This window comes from Chlamydotis macqueenii, chromosome 16, assembly GCF_036417535.1.
Source record: "Chlamydotis macqueenii isolate bChlMac1 chromosome 16, bChlMac1.mat, whole genome shotgun sequence".
Taxonomy (NCBI): Eukaryota; Metazoa; Chordata; class Aves; order Otidiformes; family Otididae; genus Chlamydotis; species Chlamydotis macqueenii.
In genome coordinates this window covers 8,124,066-8,147,343 of record NC_141571.1, presented here as the reverse complement: position 1 = coordinate 8,147,343, position 23,278 = coordinate 8,124,066, and the positions used below count along the sequence as shown (strand labels likewise).

Sequence of the window (23,278 nt, the reverse complement as noted above, 5' to 3'; positions counted from 1 at the left end):
TACTTGTGGAAAGTTACAGCACTGCTGTGTCTCGTAACTACTCATTTCTTGGCTCCAAAAGAAGTACTAGAGCAATTGCTGTCTTCTGTATGGAAACTATGACCATCATTTTTCATTTTATGAAAAGTACAACATTCAGCACAAAATTATGGTTGCAGCAATGCTATAAGGTCTCATGCAGAGATGGTCTCATGCATAGACTGTCCCTTTCTAAATTAGGCTCTGCATGGAAGCTGGATGAAAAGGTTGTCCTTGATCCATTTAATCAAGTAATAATTAAAGTTCTATTTTACTTTCCTTCAGTACAATGTCTTAAAACTGTTAGTGTATTTTTGAAAACTTTGCTATAAATGTCAATGGCAGGTTATTAAGAGTTGAGTCATTTAACTTTTTACACCGCTTTATTCCTCGTTGTGAAGATGCACTTTTCCACTGGCAAAATATTTTAGTCTAAAATGCTTCTGCAGGGAAAATTTATGTTTTGAGAGATTATTTTTCAGTGGCTTCTGAACTATTTCCTTCTTGATAGGAAGCAGTACAAATTAAAAAAAAAAAAACAACAAACCTTATAACACAATCTGGTGATGACTGAGATAGAATAGGATAGGTAATAGGAATGACTAGGTTGGAATTTTTATGAGAAGGTCTGTTTTCATGACATTTCCAGTCCTGGCTTGCAGCATAAAGAAAGTAAATTAATCTCTGGATTTATAATTTCAGTTCAAGCCAAAGGAGACAATACCTGTTAGCTCTCATGATGAATTGGACTTGACAGGCTCCATGCTTTTGGATGGCTGTCCCGGTAGAATCAAAGGTCTTGAATATGTTCCAGTCAAGAATATAGGCTGAAAAGGGCCACTTGGATCAGAGACACATATGCTCTACAAATGTGTGCAACCATTTAATAGATATTTAGTTCTCAAATTGCACTCTCCACACAGATCCAGAGCAGCAAAACATTTCCTAACAGCCTATATGAAATTTATGATCTACCTTACAAAATACTAAAAGTTGCAAAATCTGCAAAGTGTTACAGAAAAAAAAAAAAAAAGGAAAAAACCCAGAAGAGATTAAAAGCATTACTAGTGACTTAGATCCTTACAATAGTGGAGGGTTAGGTAACTGAAAGTGTTCTGTGATCTCAGGACACAACCCTCCTTGCACGTTAGAGTGGAAGGCAGTCCCTCCCCTAAAGAATTCCAAACTGTCTAACATGAGGCACATTGCTTTTTCATCCCAATATACTCTCATTCGGAGTTTTCAGTTGGTAAATTGTGCATTAGAACCTGGCACTTGAAAAGAAAATGAAAATCCAAAAGAAAGGGTTTTATCTTGTTGCTTATTCCACTTCATAAAAAAGGGAGGTGCTTGTCCAATCTCAAACATACATTTCATATCCTCTCTTCATTCTCTACAGTTCGAAGCAACTTGAAGAAAGTTGCAAATATGCAAAATCTGTTATAAGGAGTGGCAAGATATGTGACTCTTCATGGCATAGCTGCTACGTCAGGTGTCAGGCTTATTCTTTAGCTGTTAGGAAACAGCTGGATAACCAGAGTGCTGTTAGCAGGACTGCGATACCAAAAACTCTGCTTACTGCCTCTGTTAAAAGACAGTAACAATAACTTTTTTTTTTCAAAGTACATCAATTTGCACTAAGCTGGCCTTAAGAAACAATATGTTGTAATTCTGTGTGAAAAAAAAAGAAGGGATATCTGCCTGTACATTGAAGTTTCAGCCATCAGTGATGGTGTAACAAAACGTGCCTGTCGGGGAAGTGTGCAACATATGTGGGTGCATGTGTGCCTTTTGCTGCTTCGGATATTTTTCAGCCTTCATGGGTTTTGCAGAATATGTTTAAGGTTAATGTCATGCTGTGACAGAAGCAGCTAGAAGTAGAAATTTAAGTCATAGCTGCTAAAGACCATCTTACCATTGGATGGCACTGTAGTCCTTACTGCTCATAGTAGTGACAGCCCTGAATAATTTTACTCCTTATAAGAATTTTAGGTCAAGCAGCAACTCATAGGGAATTAGTTACTGGAAAGACTTTTTAATGGCTAATGTTAATAAAATAAAATTACACTTGCAGAGCTGGCTTTAATTTCATAGCATTAGATTTTAGGAAGTCTGTGTTGAAATCTTGCCAGGTTGCTTAATTTTCTAAATAAAGATTTCAAAATGCAGTTGATTCTGTCATATGGGACTCAGGTACTGTGCGCTCTCTACTGTCATAAAAGATGTTATGGGTGTATTTTTGTGATTTGGAGCACCTCTCCTATGAGGACAGGCAGATACATTTGGGATTGTTCAGCCCAGCAAAGAGAAGGCTCCATGGAGGGAGACCATGTAGCGGCCTTCCAGTACCTAAAGGGAGCCCACAAGAAAGCCGGAGAGGGACTTTTGACAAGGACATGTAGCGACAGGACAAGGGTAATGGCTTTAAACAGAAAGAGGGCAGATTTAGATGAGATGTAAGGGAGAAATTCTTTACTGTGAGGGTGGTGAGGCACTGGGACAGGTTGCCCAGAGAAGTTGTGGATGCCCTGTACCTGGAAGTGTTCAAGGCCAGGTTGGACGGGGCTTTGGCCTAGTGGAAGGTGTCCCTGCCCATGGCAAGGGTGTTGGAACTGGATGATCTTTAAGGTCCCTTCCAACCCAAACCATTCTTTGATTGTATAATTCTATGAGTCTAGGGTATTTTACCCCAAGGCTTTCAATCAGTTTTATACATTATGCAAAGTTTTATATTAATGAAAGAATGTTTTTAGGAACTCTTTCTTTAAATAATTATTTTTCCTTACAGCAGATATGGCATGTCTGAGTTTGGAATGGTCTTCACCTGTGTATCCTAGGGCTGCAGAATGGGTGAGTGTTTAAGCCTGCAGACCTGTAGTCTTGCAAGCATAAATATTTTTCACCTCATGTTGAAGACACGTGTCTGAGGGACTGTCTGCATTTCTTTCAAAGTTGTGGTTGGTTTTACATATTCAAGGAAGGATTAGCTTAAATTTGTGTTATTGATACCTGATAGTTTAATATTGAGACAGTTATGTCATTGGTTTCCCTATGACCACAACAGGGCATTCAGTGCAAGCAAGCCAGTTGCAAATTTACCTGAGTTTCCTGTAGGGTTTTGCAGTCTATTCTGAGTTCCTTGCTGCCTTTACACTTAGTTTGGAGCTAAGTGAATTGTATACACAAACTGCTGACTAGACTTGAGGCTATGTATCCAAAGGCAAGGTGTTTGGCAGCAATATTGACCTAGTCTCACCTCCTTTTGCCACCTGCTGCTGGTTTCTGTGGTATGCCACCCCTTCAATTGTGGCAGCCTAACTATTTATGCAGCTGCACTTGAAAATTAAGCTGGGAACTTATCTACTTAAAAAAAAAAACAAACTATGTTTTCTTCTGAATTAGTATTAAGCAAGATCAGGTCTCCAGTATAGTGAACCACAAGGCTACACAAACAATTTTTCTAGAACAACAGAATACATTGGTGCTGGGGCAGGAGGATTACAGAAGACAAATATCAATGCCATGAGCCAGTATTGCCACTAAAGACTTCATCTTGAGACACCACAACTAAATCTACGATTTCAGTGATTCATAGTAAACTGTATTTTAAATTAAGATAACGTCATATTTTAAATGATTCTGTTTGGAGCTACTTCCATATGCCATCTTCTGGTGGCACATAGACTTACTATGGGCCCTGACAAGCACAGAGAAAGAGTTCTACGCACAGCTCAATGTTGAACTTAATATTTATGACAAAAAAAAAAAAACATAAGTAAGATCACTGTAGTGGCAAAAAATGCCTTATGTGGAAAGAGTGCTATGAAATTCTTTTACCTAGGAGTAGAATGAGAGCCTTCTAGTTTCAGATAAGCCTCTAAGTGTAAAAAAAATAGTGACAGGAAAATAAAAGTACGTTCATTTTAACTAGTATTTCATTGAAACAAGTGACTATTTTCATATTGTCTTCTAAAGACCAGTTATTTCTGGAGGCATATCTTATTTCTTTTGTAGTGTATAAGTTTTATCACTCTTAATTTATTTCCCATAAAGGAAGAGAAGCTCAAATCATCTCCTTTTTGCTTAGTCCAAGAAGGGCTCAATAAAAATGCTTGAGAAACTAACACCACATTTGGGATGACAGTAGGTAGATTTACACATTGCATTTCCCCAACACTGTATATAAACAAATATCTTTCAGCTGACATATTTTTTCCAAGTCAGATGTAGTAAAAATTTCAATCTGGCCTAGTTTGATAAGCAGACAAGCCAGAAAAATCCTGGTGCAGTGGAAAGAAACCTCAGTGCATGGTTGGCCTTGGTGACTATCTGCCAGGAGAAAAGGGACCTATGAAACTTTCTTCTAACGTATTATCTGAATCTTATCTACTCAAACACTTCAGTGTTCAGGAAGAGCAGCCAAAGTCAATTTTTGCTTAGACTGTTTAAAACCAAAAATAAACAGAAGGGAGAAGTTGTGCGTGTGCAGGAGGAGTTGTTGGGGTGGAGAATGGACAGGGTGGTGGGATTGGGGAGGGAATGTTTTAACCTACATTGACTCTTCTGAAATCCTCTTGGAAGTATACACTGTTTTCTCAAATGACAATGAAATTGCACAATACATAATTGTGGCGGTGGAAAGCTGCTGGCATATATCCAGGGCCCAGTATTCCATCAGACCTCAGCAGGTAGGTGAAACAATAGTTAGTATAAATTAGAGACAGCTTTGACATTACTGTATGCTAGTTTTCTGATTCTACAAAGCCTGAAAAAATGCCTTCTGAAATGTATACATCAGAAACTGATTTTTTAGGTCTTTGTTAATATTTTAAAATATTTAAAAAAAAAAAAAGCTTTGTTGACTGTGCAGTACTCCAAAGTGCCTGAAATCCTGTGAACCCTCACAGTGTGCACTGTTATGCTGCTCCAGACACAACAGAATACTTAGTATTTCAGGAACATTTTGTGAACTTGTCCCCGTCTTGCCATCTGAGAAGAGGTACCTTGATGTTGCTTTCACCCAGATCTGTCTGATGATTGAGGGATTAGTTATCCACTGTGCCTTCATCCTCCCCACCTGAATCTCAGCCCAACCATCAAGCTAACTTAACCCTGTATTTAAATGGAAATGATATAATTTAATCTGTAAAATTATCTTCTCCTCTATTAACATTTTATTTATTGACTTTAATGACTTATAAAAGCTACAAGGACTAATACTCTTGGAATAACTTGGTGTTCAGTGACCAATCACTACGATTTTTCAGAGTTGCTCTGTTCCAAAGGAAGCTCCAAGAAGGATTGTGTCTTGAGATGTAACTCCTCTCAACTCTGTAATATCGGTGCAGAGTATAAATTGTTTGGCATGATCTTGTATAATGCAGCCCTGTCCCTTCTGTTATGTGTAATCTGCTCTGTGATTAAGAAAAAAGGTCAAGATGCAAGTTCCTACTTTACTATTTCTTCCCTGTGTGTGAATTGTATAGGGTAGCATAGAGAAATGCATTTTTTGGAACAAGTTTTCAATGGATTGAGCAGGAATTCAGAAAGGAATTCTAATCTGGCGTTTGAATTTTATTTCAAGTATATAACAGAGAAATTGAAGCACTGTTATAAAAATTAAAGCATTGCTGTATATTCTGTCTATGGTCTGTCTAGCAGCAGACAGATCCACTTCTGTTCTTATTTAGGAGTATAAATAATCCATATGTCATTTTTATTGCATAATTGTGACAGTGCCTTGCCCACATTCTGCTTCTTCATATATCCTATGAAAACTAGGATTGGGGCAAAACTTACAGCTTGTGAATTTTCCAGTATATTCTATCCAAACTGGCTATCCACAATTTGGCTTTGTATTTCGTGAAGGAGGAATAATATTAAAGCTTGGTTGGAACAGATCTTGAGAGGTGAAACTAGGGATCAGCTACAGGGATGTTTCTGCTAGATGTTTGTCTATGAGATTCTCAAGCTGAACTCTACAGATTATATTGGAAGTGGAAAGGAGGATGTACCAAGGAGTTTGAGATAACAGTAGAGCTAACCAATGAATTTCCACTCTTTTGCCTCTCATTACCTTCTCACAGACACATCTTCCATTCTCAGCTCAGCACCTTACAGCATTGATCTTCCATGATAATATCTATGAGGGTATCCATTTCTAACCCAGCAGTGAGCACCACTGAGAAATGAGTTGGGGAGAAGAACACTAGGGGCACAAAATATACTGGAGCAGGGAGTGAAAGCATTGAGATGAACCTAAATAGACCTAAATGGATTAAGATTCTCTAATATTCTCAGACATTCTATTCCAGTGCTTCAGTAGCTTCATTATTAGATATTTTCTCCTGGAGACAAACCTATGTCTTTATTTCTAGTTCTGCTTGTAGCTCTATTCTTGAAGAAGACATATTCAAATGAGGTTTTTTCCAATGCTAAAATGGGTGGAAGTATTAGCCTGTATATCTTGAAGGATTATATATTTTTATATACCAGGAATGATAAGTGACATTCCAAAATTATTTTTATATGCTGTTTTAAAATTTTAAACATTTTGGAGTGGATACTTTGGGTATCCAAATGCATATGTAAAATGTCCATGAGCCTGGTTTGCAAGCTGAATGTTACTGTATTATCTGTCATGTGCACATATGGGCATTAGTAAGTACCTACAGTAGATGTGTAACGTGAGCAGAGTTGTGCCAGCTCCATGTGTAGTCAGAATAACGAAGAAACAGTTTTATATGCCTTTTGAACTTACATTTGTGTGTTTAGCTTCTTTAAAAATCAGTTACTTTCACTGTCTGTGGCATCAGGCAGTGAGCATACCATATATGAATCATTTTTGAATGCTCTTGCTAAAGGATTAAATCACAAGCTCTCCTTATTTATAAAGTAAGTCCTTCCAGCAGGGATGAATCTCTCTTTTGTAACTGATAAAACAGGAGGAAATTTAACCAAACCAATTTATTCTTGTTCCTATGAAAAATATGGTCTGTGAAAACATAAAAGCACTTACAAAATGTCAACATTTCACTCCTATCTGCATGTGGATCAATATGTATGGGTCACAGTAACCTCTCAGAGACCAGGTCTGCATGACAACCAAAACTGATATGTATCTAGGGTTCTCAAAAAAAACCAAACCCACAAACCACCTTTATCCATGGAGTATGTGCTCCCAACAAGGTAATTTATATCAGATAGGTCTGAGTGATCTTGCATTAAGATGGCTTATTTTAACTTTGCATTGTAGGAGAAGTAAAACTTTCATCAATATAGACAGGCATATTTAATCTAGTATCTAGATATATAAGTATATATTCTGCATTGCTTCTTGTTTCACTTTCCTTCTTTCTCAAATGACTATCTTACTATGATACTTTTAAGTATTTTTTACCAGGTGCAAGTGTTTGAAAAGTTCTCAAATTGCGTGTGTAATTACCGGCACTGTTTGCAGTAAGCTGTGCACATCTCTAGCTTGGGATAGCATTTCCAAAAGCTATTAACTAAGAAGTTTAAAAGAATGTCTGTACCAGGTGGTGGTATGAATGGTAGAGATGCCAGACTGATAGAGGAACACAGTGCCAGCACCCTTCTACAGATACATTTTGTGTCAACTCTAGATAATATAACTTAGGTGTAGCAAAACTCCAGTAAGCCCTGTCTTCCTGCCCCATTTCTGATTGCATCACATCTCTGGCATGATTCAGCAGTACCATTTCTGATTGTGGTGCTAGTGCTTTGTCACAAGTGCATAGTTTTAGAAGTGTATGTACCCTTTGTGTGATGTGAACATACCAGAAATTTGTTTGGAAATTAAAGAGTCAGACTCCTAAGTATTACAAATGCTTTTGAAAATCTCAGGATAACTATGTAGAATGTCTTCGCAGATCATGTGTGGTGTACTGAAAGTCCGAATCCAGCTGGGAACTAAATGGTAGAACAATTAATAAGACCTTAAAATACTGTCTGGTCCTGGAAAGAATTCTTATTACCTAGATGCATAGCCCATTAATATTGATGAGATTCCATGTACCCTGTGATTCGTGTTTAGCACCTTGTAGTTTAATCAGAAGCCAGGAAAAGGTTGATATACTGAAGACAGATTTAATTTTAAAATCTGAAATTAAGTAGCAAAATCAGAAGAAACAGGAATACTTGGGATTTAGATTTAGGTCCTCCTCTTTGGCATATTTATTGAAAACTTAAATATGAAGAGGTAAAATATGAAGTACATTGCAAAGACTTGGATTTTCTGATTTTGGTTCCTTCTGAAAGTTTTTAATTTGCTACTAATTTCAATTTCATATGCAAGCCAGATTCAGCAAAATATTTGACCGTATGATATATACTCAGACATAAGCATGTGCCTAACAGTTTTGCAAAATTATTCGAAATTCTGAAAATTAATTTGTCTATTTAAAATGTAATACAGAATCCATACCCTAATTTTTCATCATCTGCCATGTTCTTCTATTACACATTAAGATACTGTACTGTACTGTTAAACATCACAGCTAAATATAGTATTCAATAAATAAGAAACAAGATGGACAGATTAATCTGTTCTCCTCCACCCAAAGGATCAAGCAGTTAAAACTATAATCAGATTCCTCTGAGTCTGATCTTTTACTGATGATGAACACTACCTCAGTAAAACCCAGAACTACATGGGACAAAAATGTGGCACAAATATAAATCTGAATCATTGTAAACAGTTATTGAAAATATTTCTCATCCAACAAAACTCAAATTCCTGAATGTTTGATAATGAATCTTTATCACAGCTCTCTGTAGCATCTCTTTTTCGTTCAGGTGCTGTAAAGGCACAAAGTACAATGTCACAGTTAAGATGTAGCCACATCACCCAGAGCACCCAAGAATCATGAATTGTGTCCCTGTGCTGAGCAGTAGTCATTGACCATGACGTCAATTTTACCCTGTGACAATTCTGTAGTAAAATGTGTTAGATGAAATTACGTGAAGGTTAAAGGTAGGGCCTAGTATGAAATTTTGGAGATCTAGAGTCTAGTCCTTTTTAGTTATCTTGTTTGCGTTTTGTAGATTGGACTGGGCCTTTAATAGGAAATTAAATGGCAGGGCCCTTTGAGGAGCTTATAAAAGGCTGCATAGTGGCAGTCCACATGCACTTCTGAACTACTGATGGTTACTTCGGTGAAGGGAGAGAGTAGTCGTTAGCATGCAGCTACAAGGTTTAATTTAGTTGCATTATTTGCAGGTCTCTTAACAACTGAGACAGGAACTCCAAAGCACACAGATTATTATCCCTTTGAAATTTGAAATGCACATTAGACAACCCGTGATTAACCAAAATTATGGTAGTTTTAAAGTCTTAAGGTTTCTGGTATGTGTATACAAACATAGATTTCTCTACCTGCCATGTGGAAATCTCTGGTATTGTTGCAGAGCTATGAATGTCTTGTTTACATTTTGTGGGGTTTGTATATAGTCTAGTATGTTTTGCAAGATGTTTGCTGGATCAATTCCAATTCTTTCTCCGAAGCTTTATGCATAGGGAGACTGCTGGGAAAACTGATGTTGATCCTCTTGATGGGGACAGAGATGCAAACTCTCAGTCTGTGGTAGATATCACATGGGCTGCCGTCTAATGCTTGGTATAGAAAGCCACTGAGGCCTCTGCTGTGCTGAGTTATAATCAATAAATCGTATGTTGGTTGTTCATGTTAGATCTTATTTAAAGACTTCAATATCTTAGGCTGCTATGCAGTAGGGGTTCATTGTTCCCTTTTCTCACTGGGTTTTTACGCTTATGTAACTGCATCAACTGCAGTAGTGTTACTCCTGATTTAAGTGTGTAATAAGAATTAGGCTATTAAAGAAAAACAGCAAGAAAAGAAAAGTTCTATTTTCCCAAAGGAAGAGAATGAAAGGGTGAAGAAGGAGCAATGCATAATTAGGTCCACTGAATGTGTGCTTTGCTGCAGAAATTTAGGCTCATATGGATTGCATTAAACAAACAAGCTGCCCACAGGAAGAACCAAGTGACACTGTTGGGTGTTAGCTGGCCACTTGTTGATCAAAATAAAAAATGAAAACCTCCTTTATCACCTATAGATTGTGAGCATTTGATTGACATAGGGCCTATGTCCAGTGGTTGTGCAAAGAATTAGTTTATTGACAAGTGGAAAATCAGATGATGTAGTGCAGAAATTTTATTATCTATAAACTGTGTTTTGATCAATTTCTAGAACTTCATTGATAAAGATTTACATTTGGTCAAGATTTGGCTGTCAGTTCTGTTATATAGATGTTTGTGTGTGTGAGCATATAGAATCTTGCAAATATATTTATTTCTTCTAACATAAAATAAATTTGACAAATACCAAGAATAGCTCATGAAACAGAAGCTGTTATCATTTCTCAATACAATGAGAAATTGTTTCTAAGATACAAATATTCAGTATAAACTCTCTATGAAGGCCTTTGTTTACATTATTGTTTATAAATATTCTTTCTTTTTTTGATTTCAGAGGTTTTTTTAGTACTTAGTAATAAAAACAAGTAGTTCCTTACTTCTTTTTTAAATCAGTCGGTGCTTTTACATGATGGAATTGAATAGCATTCATATTCCCTAATTGTGAGCTCATCTTACATTCCAAATACATACTCAGCTTTTAATTACCTGTTCAGCAAATAGAAAAAGGTGGTGATTTAGAGCTAGATGTATTGGATTGTATTCCAAGGATAATGCCACTTTGTGTTGACAGTGGATTAAGTAAGGACATCTAACTTCCCATTTAGCTATCCAGTTTATTGTGCACAAGTCAGTAGTATGAATTTCCACCTCTCTTCTTAAAAATAAATTCAAAATCACTGATTCTTTGCCTCTGTAATGTACTCCCATTTGTGGCAGTTTGCTGCTGACTTTGATGAAAATGAAACTGAGTTCTTTTTAGAGGCTAGGAGACTTTGACAGTTATTTCCTTAAAGCAGTAATTCGTTTGTTCTATTAAAACTGCCAAGAACTCCAGAAGGGAAACAAACAAACAAAATTCCTTTTGAAAGGTCTTTATATGACTGTGCATGGCTTTCAGAGTCAGCAAAATCTGATTAAATATTCATTTTAAAAATAAAATTTCAGAGTAACTATTTTACAGTTGGTTTCAGGGCCATATTAACATGAGTTTTTTGGGTGTTCTTTTTTTTAACAAAGAACTTTTAAGATGGAACAAGGGACTTCATTTTTGCTACAGCAAAGCATTTTTAAATGCTAGAACATCTTGTTTTATGAGGTGAAAAATCTCTGCTGCCAGAGCGTAGTTTTAAGTGTTGGAAAAGGCAGTGTCTTCACAGAAAATTGGACTACTTTTGAGTAAAGAAGCACGCAGATCTATGAAATACATTCCACCATGTAAATCACTCCACCATTTCAGTAAATCACAAAAATCTGTGGTTCGAGGTTTTATTTTCCTTATCTGAAATAGAAATATATAGCTAAGCTGTAAGAGGAATAATTGAGTACTGATTGAGAATTTTTTAGCAAAACATTCTTTGTCTAGAATTGCTGTTCTCTGTCTAAAACTGCTGTTTTGTTAGAAGAGAAAACCCCTGGGGGCATGTTGTACTTTTTACAAAAAGCTTCTGAGATCCAGAATGGAATATTTAGTCAAAGTAAGAGAATGTGAGAGAGTATCCCATTTTGGAAGATGAAGAAGTCCAGTGGGTTAGTGCTGTCACTCACAACAGGTGCTTTAACTTTTGTCTCCTCTGTCTCAGAGAAGTACCTTGAGGAAATGGCTGTTTAAAATGTGGCTGCCTGTACAAAAATTACATGCTGATGTTCTCCTCTTGGAAAAATTTGGAAGGTCTTCAGTTTGTTCCAGTCCAGAACGCAGCTAAATGTTGATACTTTAGGATTTTTCTCAGCTCTTTTTCCTGTCCAGCCATAAGCAGTTTAAATAGTAGTTTGAATACAATGGCTTCTTATCATGCATCTTGGTTTCACTCTTCCTTCTTTAGGATATGTACATATTTTGTGTGTCTTACATCTGTTACCCAGATGAACAGTGCCATGGGATGCACAACCCACCTAATGGCTTGGAATTCTGTCACTATATCTTTGGGTACAATAGATAGGGCTGTGTACACCCAAAACCAAAAAATGTGTGTTTGGACAATAAGATGATTTGGGCTTGTTTGTGTTTAAGTTTTCCTATTCTGCACATAAGCCATTGATCCCAAGTGAATAATGAAGAAGAGAAAATCCATTAAATAACTTATTCAAAATATCTTAGAACTTGTCAAATTAATGATTTCACAAGCGGCAGGCATCTACCCAATTGTTTTTGCAGTAGAGCAGTTTTTTAGGGATGAGAGAAAATCCAGACTGTTCTCAGGCAAAATCCAGCTGAGGTGAAGTCAGAATTTTGGGTTAGAGCTTAAAGGTCCAGAGGACTGTGAAAAATACTGAATTGAATAAGTTTTGTGAATTATTAATTTTATTTTTTCACTCCTATGAAGCAGCTTATATGAATGTAAAGCCAGGCAGAGGAGAAGTACAGTACTGTTGCCCAAACAATGGTTAATGCTCGATAAAACTTTGGATGTGAAGCTAGCAGAATATCTATTACAAATTAAAAGATTAATCTGTGACTGCTTTGAAAATATAGTCTTTAGTGCTCAAACTAAAAGCAGTCAATAAGAAGAACTTACAAAGGGGATGGAAAAAGAATGTTACAATGGCTTAAATGTTGTAAGATAAGGAAACTTGTGTTTCAGAACTACTTTTAATTTTGTCTTTATGAAATAATTTAAAATTGATAGGAAATATTTTTTCCATGTCAGGGAATGTGATCAGTTCTTTGGTAACTAGGGAGAGAACATCAGAGATGCTAAGCATTGTGATGGTTAACAGTTGAGCAACTGGAAGGGTCAACCTGCGGGGTGATCCACGGTGTGGGTATCTCTTTCGCTGGCCAGAGAAGGTGCAAATCTAGAACACCGGAGTGCCTCTAGGGTGGGCTAACACACAGTGACCCTTAGGTACGTAAAGAGTGCCCAGGTTGGTGTGTGGGTTTTTAACTCAGCCTAACATTTCTGAAGCCAGAATAAATTTCTCAGTGATAATATAACTTGACAAAAATTCACTTTAATTAATACATTTATAGATATGGCTAGGCGTAGCTTATAGCTCACATCATGGAGACTGTCCCGTGATCAGGCAGGATGGTATTTTAGCAGTACTGAATGTTATCACTGAGAATTTTATCAGTTGGCATAGTTAAATACACCTATATTGCTACTGCTAATTAGCAGGTTATAGAGTTAATGAGAAAACTAAGATACATGAGAGATTTATTAGACACTGACACCCCAATTGAAACTCTCCATGGAACAGATATCTGTACTCTGGGCAGGGCATTTTTTTCCATGCAGAGTGGGTATGCTATTGTCCATATTTGTCTAATTTCAGCCTAAGTAGTTCCAGATTTCAACAAAACACAATGTTTGTGAACTTTTTCCACTTCATATGTCTCTAATGACTGGGTATATTCAGCTGAACAGGGATTTGAACACTCCGCTTACTAATGCTATGAGTCTGATGGTCATCACCTAGGCCAGAAGAAAATGGTGAAATTGGCTTCTGGAATGTGCATGCAATGTACTGTGCCTGATTCTAGTTTAGCTTCAAACCACTGAAGGATGTACATAGCTCATTCCCAAGATATCCATCCTGATTTGAACTGAACAGGAATATAGTCCTTGAAGAGACACCAAAATACAGAGAGCTATCTGGTGGTGTTTGCTGAGCAGCCTCAAATTCCAATGTAATTGAAGGTCAGCATTTTCTGTGAAGAGCCCAAGAACTCCAAAAAAGCAGGAACATGATGGACACCTTCAGAAGATTATTTTCTGGATTATTAAATTTTAAATAACTGCCAAATAAAAATTCTGTTTTCCAAAATTAATTTCGTGTAGACTACCATAAGATAGTTCAGGAAGTTTCTCCATAAACTTCTATAAGTCAATGACTGGAATGATACAACTTTGGGTATCAGTGACTGGAACTCTCAAAAGAATCGAGGAGTTAAGACTTTGGTGCTATTAAAATTCTCATGAAGGCCCTAGTTCCACATTATCAGCTCAGCACTCTTTGGGACTGCTCCGCTGAATTTCCTCTATGAGTAATCTGTGGGAGATTCTGGAATACCCATTTAAAATCAACACCAATTTCTGCTTTTTTTTCTAAGGTGCTTTTTCGAATTTCAGAATTATTTTCAGAATCAGCACTCAAGTTTCTAATTTCTGATGTCTTCAGAATTCTCCAGGTACAGGGCTCTGGATTGAGCCAGAATCTGATTTAGTGCACTGGACAGAAATTGTAGGCTTGGATTCAAAAAACTCGGATGCCACATACAGTAATTGAATACTTGGATGCTGAGTCCAAGAACTTCAGAGTATCAAAGTTTAGGACTGAAAGCAATATAATTTGAAATGTGAGTATTCTGAAGAATGGTAGAGCTTGTAAGAATACCTCAGTGAGTTTTTTAAACATTCACTGTCCCATTTATTAAAACAGATAGTGAGTGAACAGAAGTCTACAGCAGACATACTTAACACATGTAGGTCCTATTTGTAAATGTTCTCTTGTACAGCAGTGAATTCAATGGATCAGATACCTGCTTTTGAACTGCACAAATATTCTACACAAAAAAAAAACCCCTAAAGACACATTTTCAATCAGTTGCTTAATACATTTAGAAACATGTAGAATGTAGATCTGCATGTATAAACTATGTGGTTAGAAATGAACAAAACTAAATTTTGTTAAATAAAATTACTGGTGTGGAGTGATTGGAAAGTGGCCTTGTAATGTATGGAATTAAAAGTTGTGAGAGAAACAGCACAGTCAGCAATGAGCGTAAAACATACAGCTCTGGGGAACAAGCTCTGATAATTCTCTGTCGAAGAAAATTCTGCTACATTTCATTGTCCAGTTTGATTATTGGTACAATTTAGTTTCAAAGTTTTTAACATCCATTAAATATTTTTATAGTATATCAGATCTCTGCTTGTGCTCCCTACTCTTCAACCAGTCTTACCCCTGAAATTTCTCTACCTAGAATCAATAAGGAGAATCTGATGGGAGGAACTTTTCATGAGGAACATCCTGAGCTGCACAAATCCTTGGTTTTACTGCCTATTGCTGGTGTCTTTTTTTGACTTTTCAAAAAAGACAATGTCACATGAGAAGGTCTGAATCAGAGTCTTATCTGTAGGTCAGGTTTAAATCTAGTAGTGACAGAAATTTTAGCATGACCTGCTCTGTGTGATGCATAAGATGTGTGAGGCTTGTTAAGCCTCGGTCTAGTTTCTCCTTAGTTTCATGTTATAAAAACAATCTAGCACTACTACAAGCACTAACAGTAATTTTAGTTCTTGCATAGAATGTTTAGCAGTAACTCTTGAAGTGTTTTGTAAGGGAAGTCAGTAACATTAATCCCGATTTTAGTTAATGAATTATAGAGAGGTAAAAGTACTTCCCAAAAATCAGACTGCTTGTCAGTGACAGTTCAGAAATAGAGTGCAAGTGACAGACATCTCACTCCAGTGCACCAATGATCACAGCTCTTAAAAGGAACTTTGAAGTGGAGCACCTTCATTCAGTCTCCAGCATGAACCCTCTCAGCAGATCCTCAAGATCCAGGAGTGCCATGCTAGGAAACCTTTACTGTTCCCCACCAGGTGTGGTTTGGGAGTTGTCAGTCTGGCATTCTGGCTATTCAGATATTTCCTAGTCTTTTCTAAATTTTATTATCTTTAAAATTTTTTCCTGTGCTTAGCAGTATTTTGGAAACTTCCTAGCCTTTGTTTTTTTCCCCAGTACCTTAATTGTGGCTATGAAAAGACTGGAAAGATTGTTCTTCTGTCTTTAAACTGCTTTCTGGATTCTGCAGGTTAACACTGCAAACTGTTTCAGTCTCTACTTAAAAGACCTGTTTAATATTTAACTCAAATAAACAGAACTGTGATTTTTTTTTTATACACAACTAGGTATTGCAAGTCAAAAAATCTTTGAATTATTTTGTTTCAAATCATTTAAAGTAAAAAACAGTAAAGAATAGACCTTTTGTAATACTTTAGCAAGTGCTACAAAAAGTAGAATGGGATGTAATAAGTATTTAAGGACATATTTTTGTTATGTGTGCTCTTTGTGTTAGTAAGGTTAGTACTTCTGAGTATTAACTTAAGAAGGTGCTGTGAAGAAAAACAGAAGTAAAGCAGTAGGCCTGTCCCAATTCATTCAATTTTCTACTGATTTGCCCTCAATCTCTCCTTGTTTTAACTCACTCTCCCCAGCTACTGTGATAAGTTTCTACTTGTTGCTGGTTTTTTCCATAGTAAAACTTTTGTCCCAGTGCCAGCACATTATGTTCCTGGTTAGAGCCATGACGTCAAATGGTATCTGGCTCCAGGCCAAGGAATGCTGCTGGGAAGGAGTGAATGAATGAATGGATTTTTCAATTCACATTGTCGTTGCCTCTTTCAGAGCCACAAATCTTCATGTAATACTGAGTCAACTGGCTAATGTAAATTTATCAGTGTTTCTTAATAGAACTAGAAGGAACTTCAGAGAGGGTTCACACTAGGTACAGCAACTCAGGAAAAATATTGTGATAAACTTCAAGTTCAGAACCAGTTATAATCACTAGAACCATGGAGGAAGAAAGATATCATTCAATGCATAGTGGCTACTCAATCCATCTATAGTAAGAGAAGAAGCGCTGTGCTTGGAATAATTACTGTCTAGTGTTCAGAAACTGAAATGGAGGAGAAATTCCAAATTATAAAAATGCCTCTGAGCTCATGTAGTATGCATTTCTTTCAAAAATAATATATCCTTAACTCTATGTGATGATACAGTTCTTTTATCGGTACATTTGCAAAACAGAGGGATCAAAGTTACAATTCAAATTAGAATTCAACACTGTAAATTCAGTAATCCCAAAATGCTGATAAAATTTTGTGCCTGAGTTTTTGCTCTGATTTTTATGAAAATCCTCTTGTAAAATGTCTCTCTCAACTGAAAGCTAATGTTCAATTTACTGGCAGTTCATCTTCATGATTTCCTGGTGTTTGAGTCCTTCCAGGAGGAAGAATAAGGTAACTTTATAGCATTTCTTTTCTCAGTTATAGTTTATTCAGTGGTAGATGGTGTATATTGTATCAATTAGTCTCAAAGACTGAAGTGTAGCTAAACATATGTCACAGTAGTTCCCTTCTTGAGGGCAGCATGTGCAAATCCTGGTTTAATGCAGTTCTTAAGCTGTATGAGCTAGAATAGAGGGACAGTGGCAGGATTTTTATTTAGTCTCTGAGGTGTTAGTCCCACCCTCTCTTACACAGTCATTGAATCATAGAATTATTCAGGTTGGAAGGGACCTGGGGAAATCTGTAGTTCAGTTCCTGCTCAAAGCAGAATCAGCATTGCATTTAGACCAGTTTGCAACCTCTCTGAACAGTCTGTTCCATTGCTTAATTACCCTCTCAGTGAAAAACCTTTTCTGTATATCCAGTCAGAAGCTCCTATTGCAATTTTGATCCCTGCCTCCTCCCACCATGCACCTCAGTAAAGACCCTCCGTAAAGATTCTCCATTATCTCCTCTTAGCTCTTTGAAGGTCCCCTAAGCTGCCTCTTGCCTAGGCTAGGCCGGGGTCAGTTCCCTCTTCATAGCTACTGCAGATCTCAGACTGTGTTGCTGGTGCTAACAGTGCATTCTCCACTTAAGAGAGTTTATGCAGCATTATGGAGACAGACATGCTAATTTTCCCCTCTGCTTAGTTCAGAAAAAAAGGAAGCAAACCAATATCATAGATAAAATTATGAGAAAAGAAGATCTTGTCTAAGAGAAATATAACTTACTTTAACTTCAAACTATTTGGATACTTAAAAAATTCTACCCATTCTACATATGGCATAAAGAAGCACTAATGAAGTGGGGTAATATATTTGTTACGATGAGTACCAAGATAAAAAACTAGCAACAAAATAGACAATATTTTGAAATATATTTTAAGGTTATGGAATCAGATAGGAAGAAAACATCTATGAGGTCAGTTAGACTATGGAAACTTTATTAGGGAAGGCTTATTCAGAGTCACAGAATACATGAAACCGTTTTTATTTAGAGGCTTTCAATCATCGTATTGAAATGGAACGTGGAAGATACACTGCTGAACTATGTGAAGTACCAGTGGCCCAAGAGCTGCCAAAGAGGGAGCAATGGCATGGTGTACCAGCTGGGGTCCACAGCAGACCTCCTATAGATAAAGCCAGTAGCTGTTTAATTAGAGACTGATAGTACTCGGGGCTCCTGTATAAGATAGAGTAAAGAACAATACTAAGCATCCCAATCTTTAAGTTGACAAGTCTGCACACTCAAATGTTTTACTGTTTCATAATTAAATCTGTACTCCAGATTTAAAAAAAAAACACATTTTAGAATGAATTTTGCTAACTACTGCAACTCTTGTGTGAATATAAAGGCACACATTTAAAACTTCAGCTTAGTATAAAACAGTTACAACAGTCACAACTGTTTTGGCATCCGAAAGATGTACAGTGCCCCATTGTAGAAAAATACCTGGATTCTTGGATGTATTTACTTGTTTCTTTGAAAGGACTCATATATCTTAGTGAAAGCATCACTCCTTGAGTATTGTGTAGTGACAAATACATTTTTCATGCAATATGAATTCAAAGATACATAAAAATCATTGTTCCACATAAGTGACTAAATTCAGTAACTTAGGCCTAATGCTGCAAGGATTTACATATTATGCTTATCTTCATTGCTTTGACTACACTTTGGAAATCAGTGGGACTGTTCGCAGTATTGGAGTTAAGTATGCATTTGCAGCATTGAGCTGAAAAAGTCTGGATTTAAATACAAGCCTCTAAAAACCATGGTCATGCTCTCCAGTATCCATCTGATTAGTCTGATTTGGACAATGGATGAAGAAAATATTTTGTGATACTTGGTTTTTTTTTTCTAATTTGGAGAATAAAAACATAATAATGAAGAGAACAATAATGACACCCAGTTCCTCAAGCAGATGTTGATACCATTTTCTTCTGTATCTTGTTTTGAAAATTATTAAGCAGGGCTGGCATGAACTATTTTTCTTTCTTAACACAGTATGATTATTTGATTGTGAATCTCACATAGAGCTTTGCCATCACCAGTTAACCTCCATCATCTGAGGCTGAGAGCTCTTTCAGAGGTGAATGATCTCTTCATATTCAGTATGGTATAACCTCTGAGACAATTCTCTTCAATACAGTTTAAAGAGAACTAGTCTTTTAACCTTTCAAATAAGCAAAGTTTAGTGCAGAATTGGATGCAGAGAGAAGATTGGAGTAGCAAACAGTCCGGGGCAACGCATTACCTCAGCATATGAAATAGGTAAAACATGAGCAGTAGCAGTGCTTTCCATCCTTTTCTGAAGAAACCAGCAGCAAACAAAAATTGTTCAGTATATCCTTTCTGAGGATATTGTCAGTGAAAAAATGCTGGTTTATATGATCTCTGACAAATCTAGCTGGGATGTCTGTGGATACATTGTGCCCTTAACAGCACTTGGGGTGTCAGCAGCCTGTCTCTCAGGTCAGATTCTGTGGAACCGGAAGAACTTGTTGAGCTGGTGAAGTCTGGATCCATAGGAGGGCTTGCAGTCAGTTCTGTCTGTTAGCATGTCTTTAGTTTTCCAAGAGTTTTGGCATTGTAGCTTTGAGGCTTTTTTTTTTTTTTTGCAATAATTGTGAGTCGACAGGGACGCAATGAGCCTGTGTCATGATGTGGGAAACAGCTATCACAGATGGATTACAGAACAGAGGAGAATGTTCCACTGATTGTAGCTCACTGAGATTCCTGACTTCAAAGCAGTAAGATGACACTTACTTATACCTCCAATAAGAGACCTTTACCAGGGAAGAAATACTAACCAAACATAGAGCCAGAGGTGCTCCTAGCGTAATTGCGCTGTAGTGCACTGTAACATAATGTAACTATCCTTCTAGAGAAAAACAACTCATACCAGTGAAGTGCTGTTTCACTGATTTTCTACATTACAAGTTTCTCCTCATAGCACCTCTTCGCACCTCTCAGCTACATGATAGATGCCTCCAGAGGTCTGTAGTGTAAACCTAGCCAGAGGCTTTAGTGCTCCAGTGCTCTTTTCCTTAGAAATTGCAACAGCTCCTTTTTTTTTCCCACAGAAGTGAAGGGCACAATAGTGGGTGTGGGAACTTTGTAATGGGTGGACCTCAAAACTTCACACTTTATTTGGGTTAGTTCCCCAAGATTTCCATGCTGCTAGCCCAACCAGTTCAAACTGTTTTGATCAGCAGAATTAAGCATAATATAATAGGACTGGCTTATATGGTATCAGTTTTGAGTCCAGACAGTGTTACAACACATAACTACAAAGAGGTAAATAATGACAATTAACTGGACTTCCTTTAACCTCCCCAGAAATACTGTTTTATTCGCATCAAAGGTTCAGAACTACTCGTGTTTTAATTGAACCACTTCACTCATCCCTAAATGGAAACAGTTGCAAACAGTGTCCAATGTACATAGCTCCAGGCACTGTAAAACAATCAAATGAAAGGACTTTTCTTTGTCTTATTTATTTACTTGAAGCTAAAGAAAAATGCCAAAATTCTGCCCTTGAACAAGTCACCACTTTTTACATACTTTACCCCAGGCAGAAGTTCCATTTTTTTCCTAACTTATGACTTGTTTTTGTTTGTGTTTGTGTATTTTTGTGTATCTTATTTGTTTACTTTTCCTGTCTAAGATTGTCTCTCCTCTTTAGAAGTGGGGAAGAAGGAAAGAAATTGAGGTGAAACCACAACATGTTTTAATTTTTGTGTAACAAACAGATTTTTTTTTTTTCCACAAGCTTCTGCAGGCACTAAATACCAAATATGGCTTGAGACAATAAATTATAATGTCCTTCAGAGAATGCAGAGCTGGGAAAAGAAGAAATGCAAGTGTTCGCAACATGTGTTAAGAGATACAGCTGATTGGGATTTTTTTTGTTAACTCTACATTGTTTCATAATTTATATTTGTAGAAGATAAAAATGATAGTATTTATTCTTGTGCTGCTCACTTTCAGTTTGCCAAAGTCTTTGTAAGTGTGAATACGTATCATTATTTATGGTTTTCAAACATATCTCTTATAAAAGTAGCAAAATCCCCATGGAAGTTAAGGCTGGCGTTTTCAAAAGACTGGGCGTCTTACGTTAGTCTTCATTGATGGCTGCTTGGTGAATATTCTGTGTTGTAACTTATAAGCAAGCTGAATCTGAAGTAGAGCAACAGGCATGCTAATCAGCATTAGAGAAAACTGGAGGGAGAGATATAAAACTTCACTTTCCACTAATTTCAAAGAGGGCTGATTAGCCTACAACAGCATTGTCCAGGAAGATTTCCTTTCATGTGTCAACGCAGCATAAAGAGAAGCAATTAATGTATACTATTCCCAGGCAATATTCTACAGAAATTAAATTATATAAGAGGGCCTTAGCTCTTGTTTTGTTCTGTTTGATATATTATTCTGTATGTGCCTTTTGTCAGAATCTTATCTTTAGACACCTTAATGTCAGGATTAGATATAATTTCATAGGCTCTCCCTGGGACACTGGAATTATACAGCAGTACAGTCAAATGAGCTAGACCTCAGTGACTCCATCTTCTGCAAGGGCCTGGTTAGAGTCCAAGGAGTGCTACATGAGAAGCAATTTAGTTTCTCTGCCCTTGATTCTGTCACTGTGTCCTTGTTTCACCTTCTCCCACTCAAACTAGAATTATTTCCTTCCTTGATCATTCAGCATAACATTTATTTTGTATCACAAGATAAACCTCACATACTTATGTGCTGAAACAAACTGTACAAAAATTAACTGGGCAGGTCCTATGAAAATCTGAAGCATTTAATTATCTGTGTTCTGCTTTAACGATCTCTACTGAAAAAAATGAAAATTTCATGGATAATGAGATGATAAATGAGAGAAGGAACAATTCCTGTCTTTGAGGCCTATATGTCTTCTACCTCCTCCTACTGCTGCAAAAGTCAAAGGTAAACTCTACGTATTGAGATTTGTCCTAAGAGAACTGAAAAAGAAACATTGAAATTGATGAATCAGGACTGCCCTGATTCTTTTAAATCAGAATGAAAAAAAGTCTTCTGACGTTGCAGCTCTGTCTGTATAGATAAGGAAGGTTCACAAAGTCAGGTCAGTTAATAGGTTAGCCCCTGAAGTTTTGTGTTGTAAGCAGGTATGTGTTTGTATGTAACTTTTTGGATGTAATAAAACATGTATTGTTTTAAAAAATTATGTCAGAAAAATATTTTTCTTGGGTAAAGATTGCATACATTTGAAGGGACCCTGAGGATCAGCAAGATCTAAGTGGACAAGGACAATGCAAAGAGTTACCTTATTACAAAAATGTGTCCAAACCAAAAATGTTTCTCTGGAAAAGCCAGGTTTGCTTGAAGGGGTAGGTACCTAAAAACCCACAATGTACACAAACAGAAATCTTTCACTTTCAGGACATCGGGCATATACTTATAGTGAAAAGACATGCGTATTTGTTTAACATTTGTGATTTCCCAATCTTCTGCACATTTTTAGTAATTATTACTTTAAATAATTTCTGTAAAATCAGCATAATTTGCTTAGTTAGGAGTTTGGAATTTTTTGTGAAGGAATCATAGAATCATAGAATATTTGTGGCAGGAAGGGACATCTGGAGGTCATCTAGTTCAACTCGCCAGCTCAAAGCAGGACCAAGATGGAGCAGTTTATTCAGGATTGTGTCTAGTTTGAATTTTTCTAACAATAGAAAAATTGTCCATGTACTGTAAAATAATGTTTGGATGATAAAGTTTTGCTTGGCTTCTTTCCAGATTTTTTTAACTTGCTTTAGCCCTTCTCTCTGTATGTGTAGTATCTGACTCGTGATCCCACAAAAAGGTGTGTAATAATATATTACAAAATCTTCTTTCCTACCGTCTCCTGGGAAACAGAGCCATTGGCAGTAGGAATACTTTTCCGTCTATTAATAAAAGAACAAAAGTGGTCCTAATGTAGATGATCTGCTTACCTTGTTGAATAAGTTTTGCGTAGGTATTGCCTGCAAAAGGATGGGACTTGGAAGCTCAGGCAAACCACGTCCCCTTGAATACATAGTGGCATTGCTAC

At 36.8% G+C, this 23,278-nt stretch overlaps 1 protein-coding gene across 1 annotated transcript in view; it reads left to right on the top strand.

The window, feature by feature from the left end:
* LOC147598711 (uncharacterized) overlaps positions 1-23,278 on the top strand; it is a 143,879-nt gene that overhangs the window by 7,238 nt on the left and 113,363 nt on the right. The window contains exon 3 of the mRNA XM_086761073.1: positions 2,807-2,868. Coding sequence (XP_086617199.1) covers positions 2,807-2,868 — 62 coding nt within the window. The remainder of the gene's footprint in view (positions 1-2,806; positions 2,869-23,278) is intronic.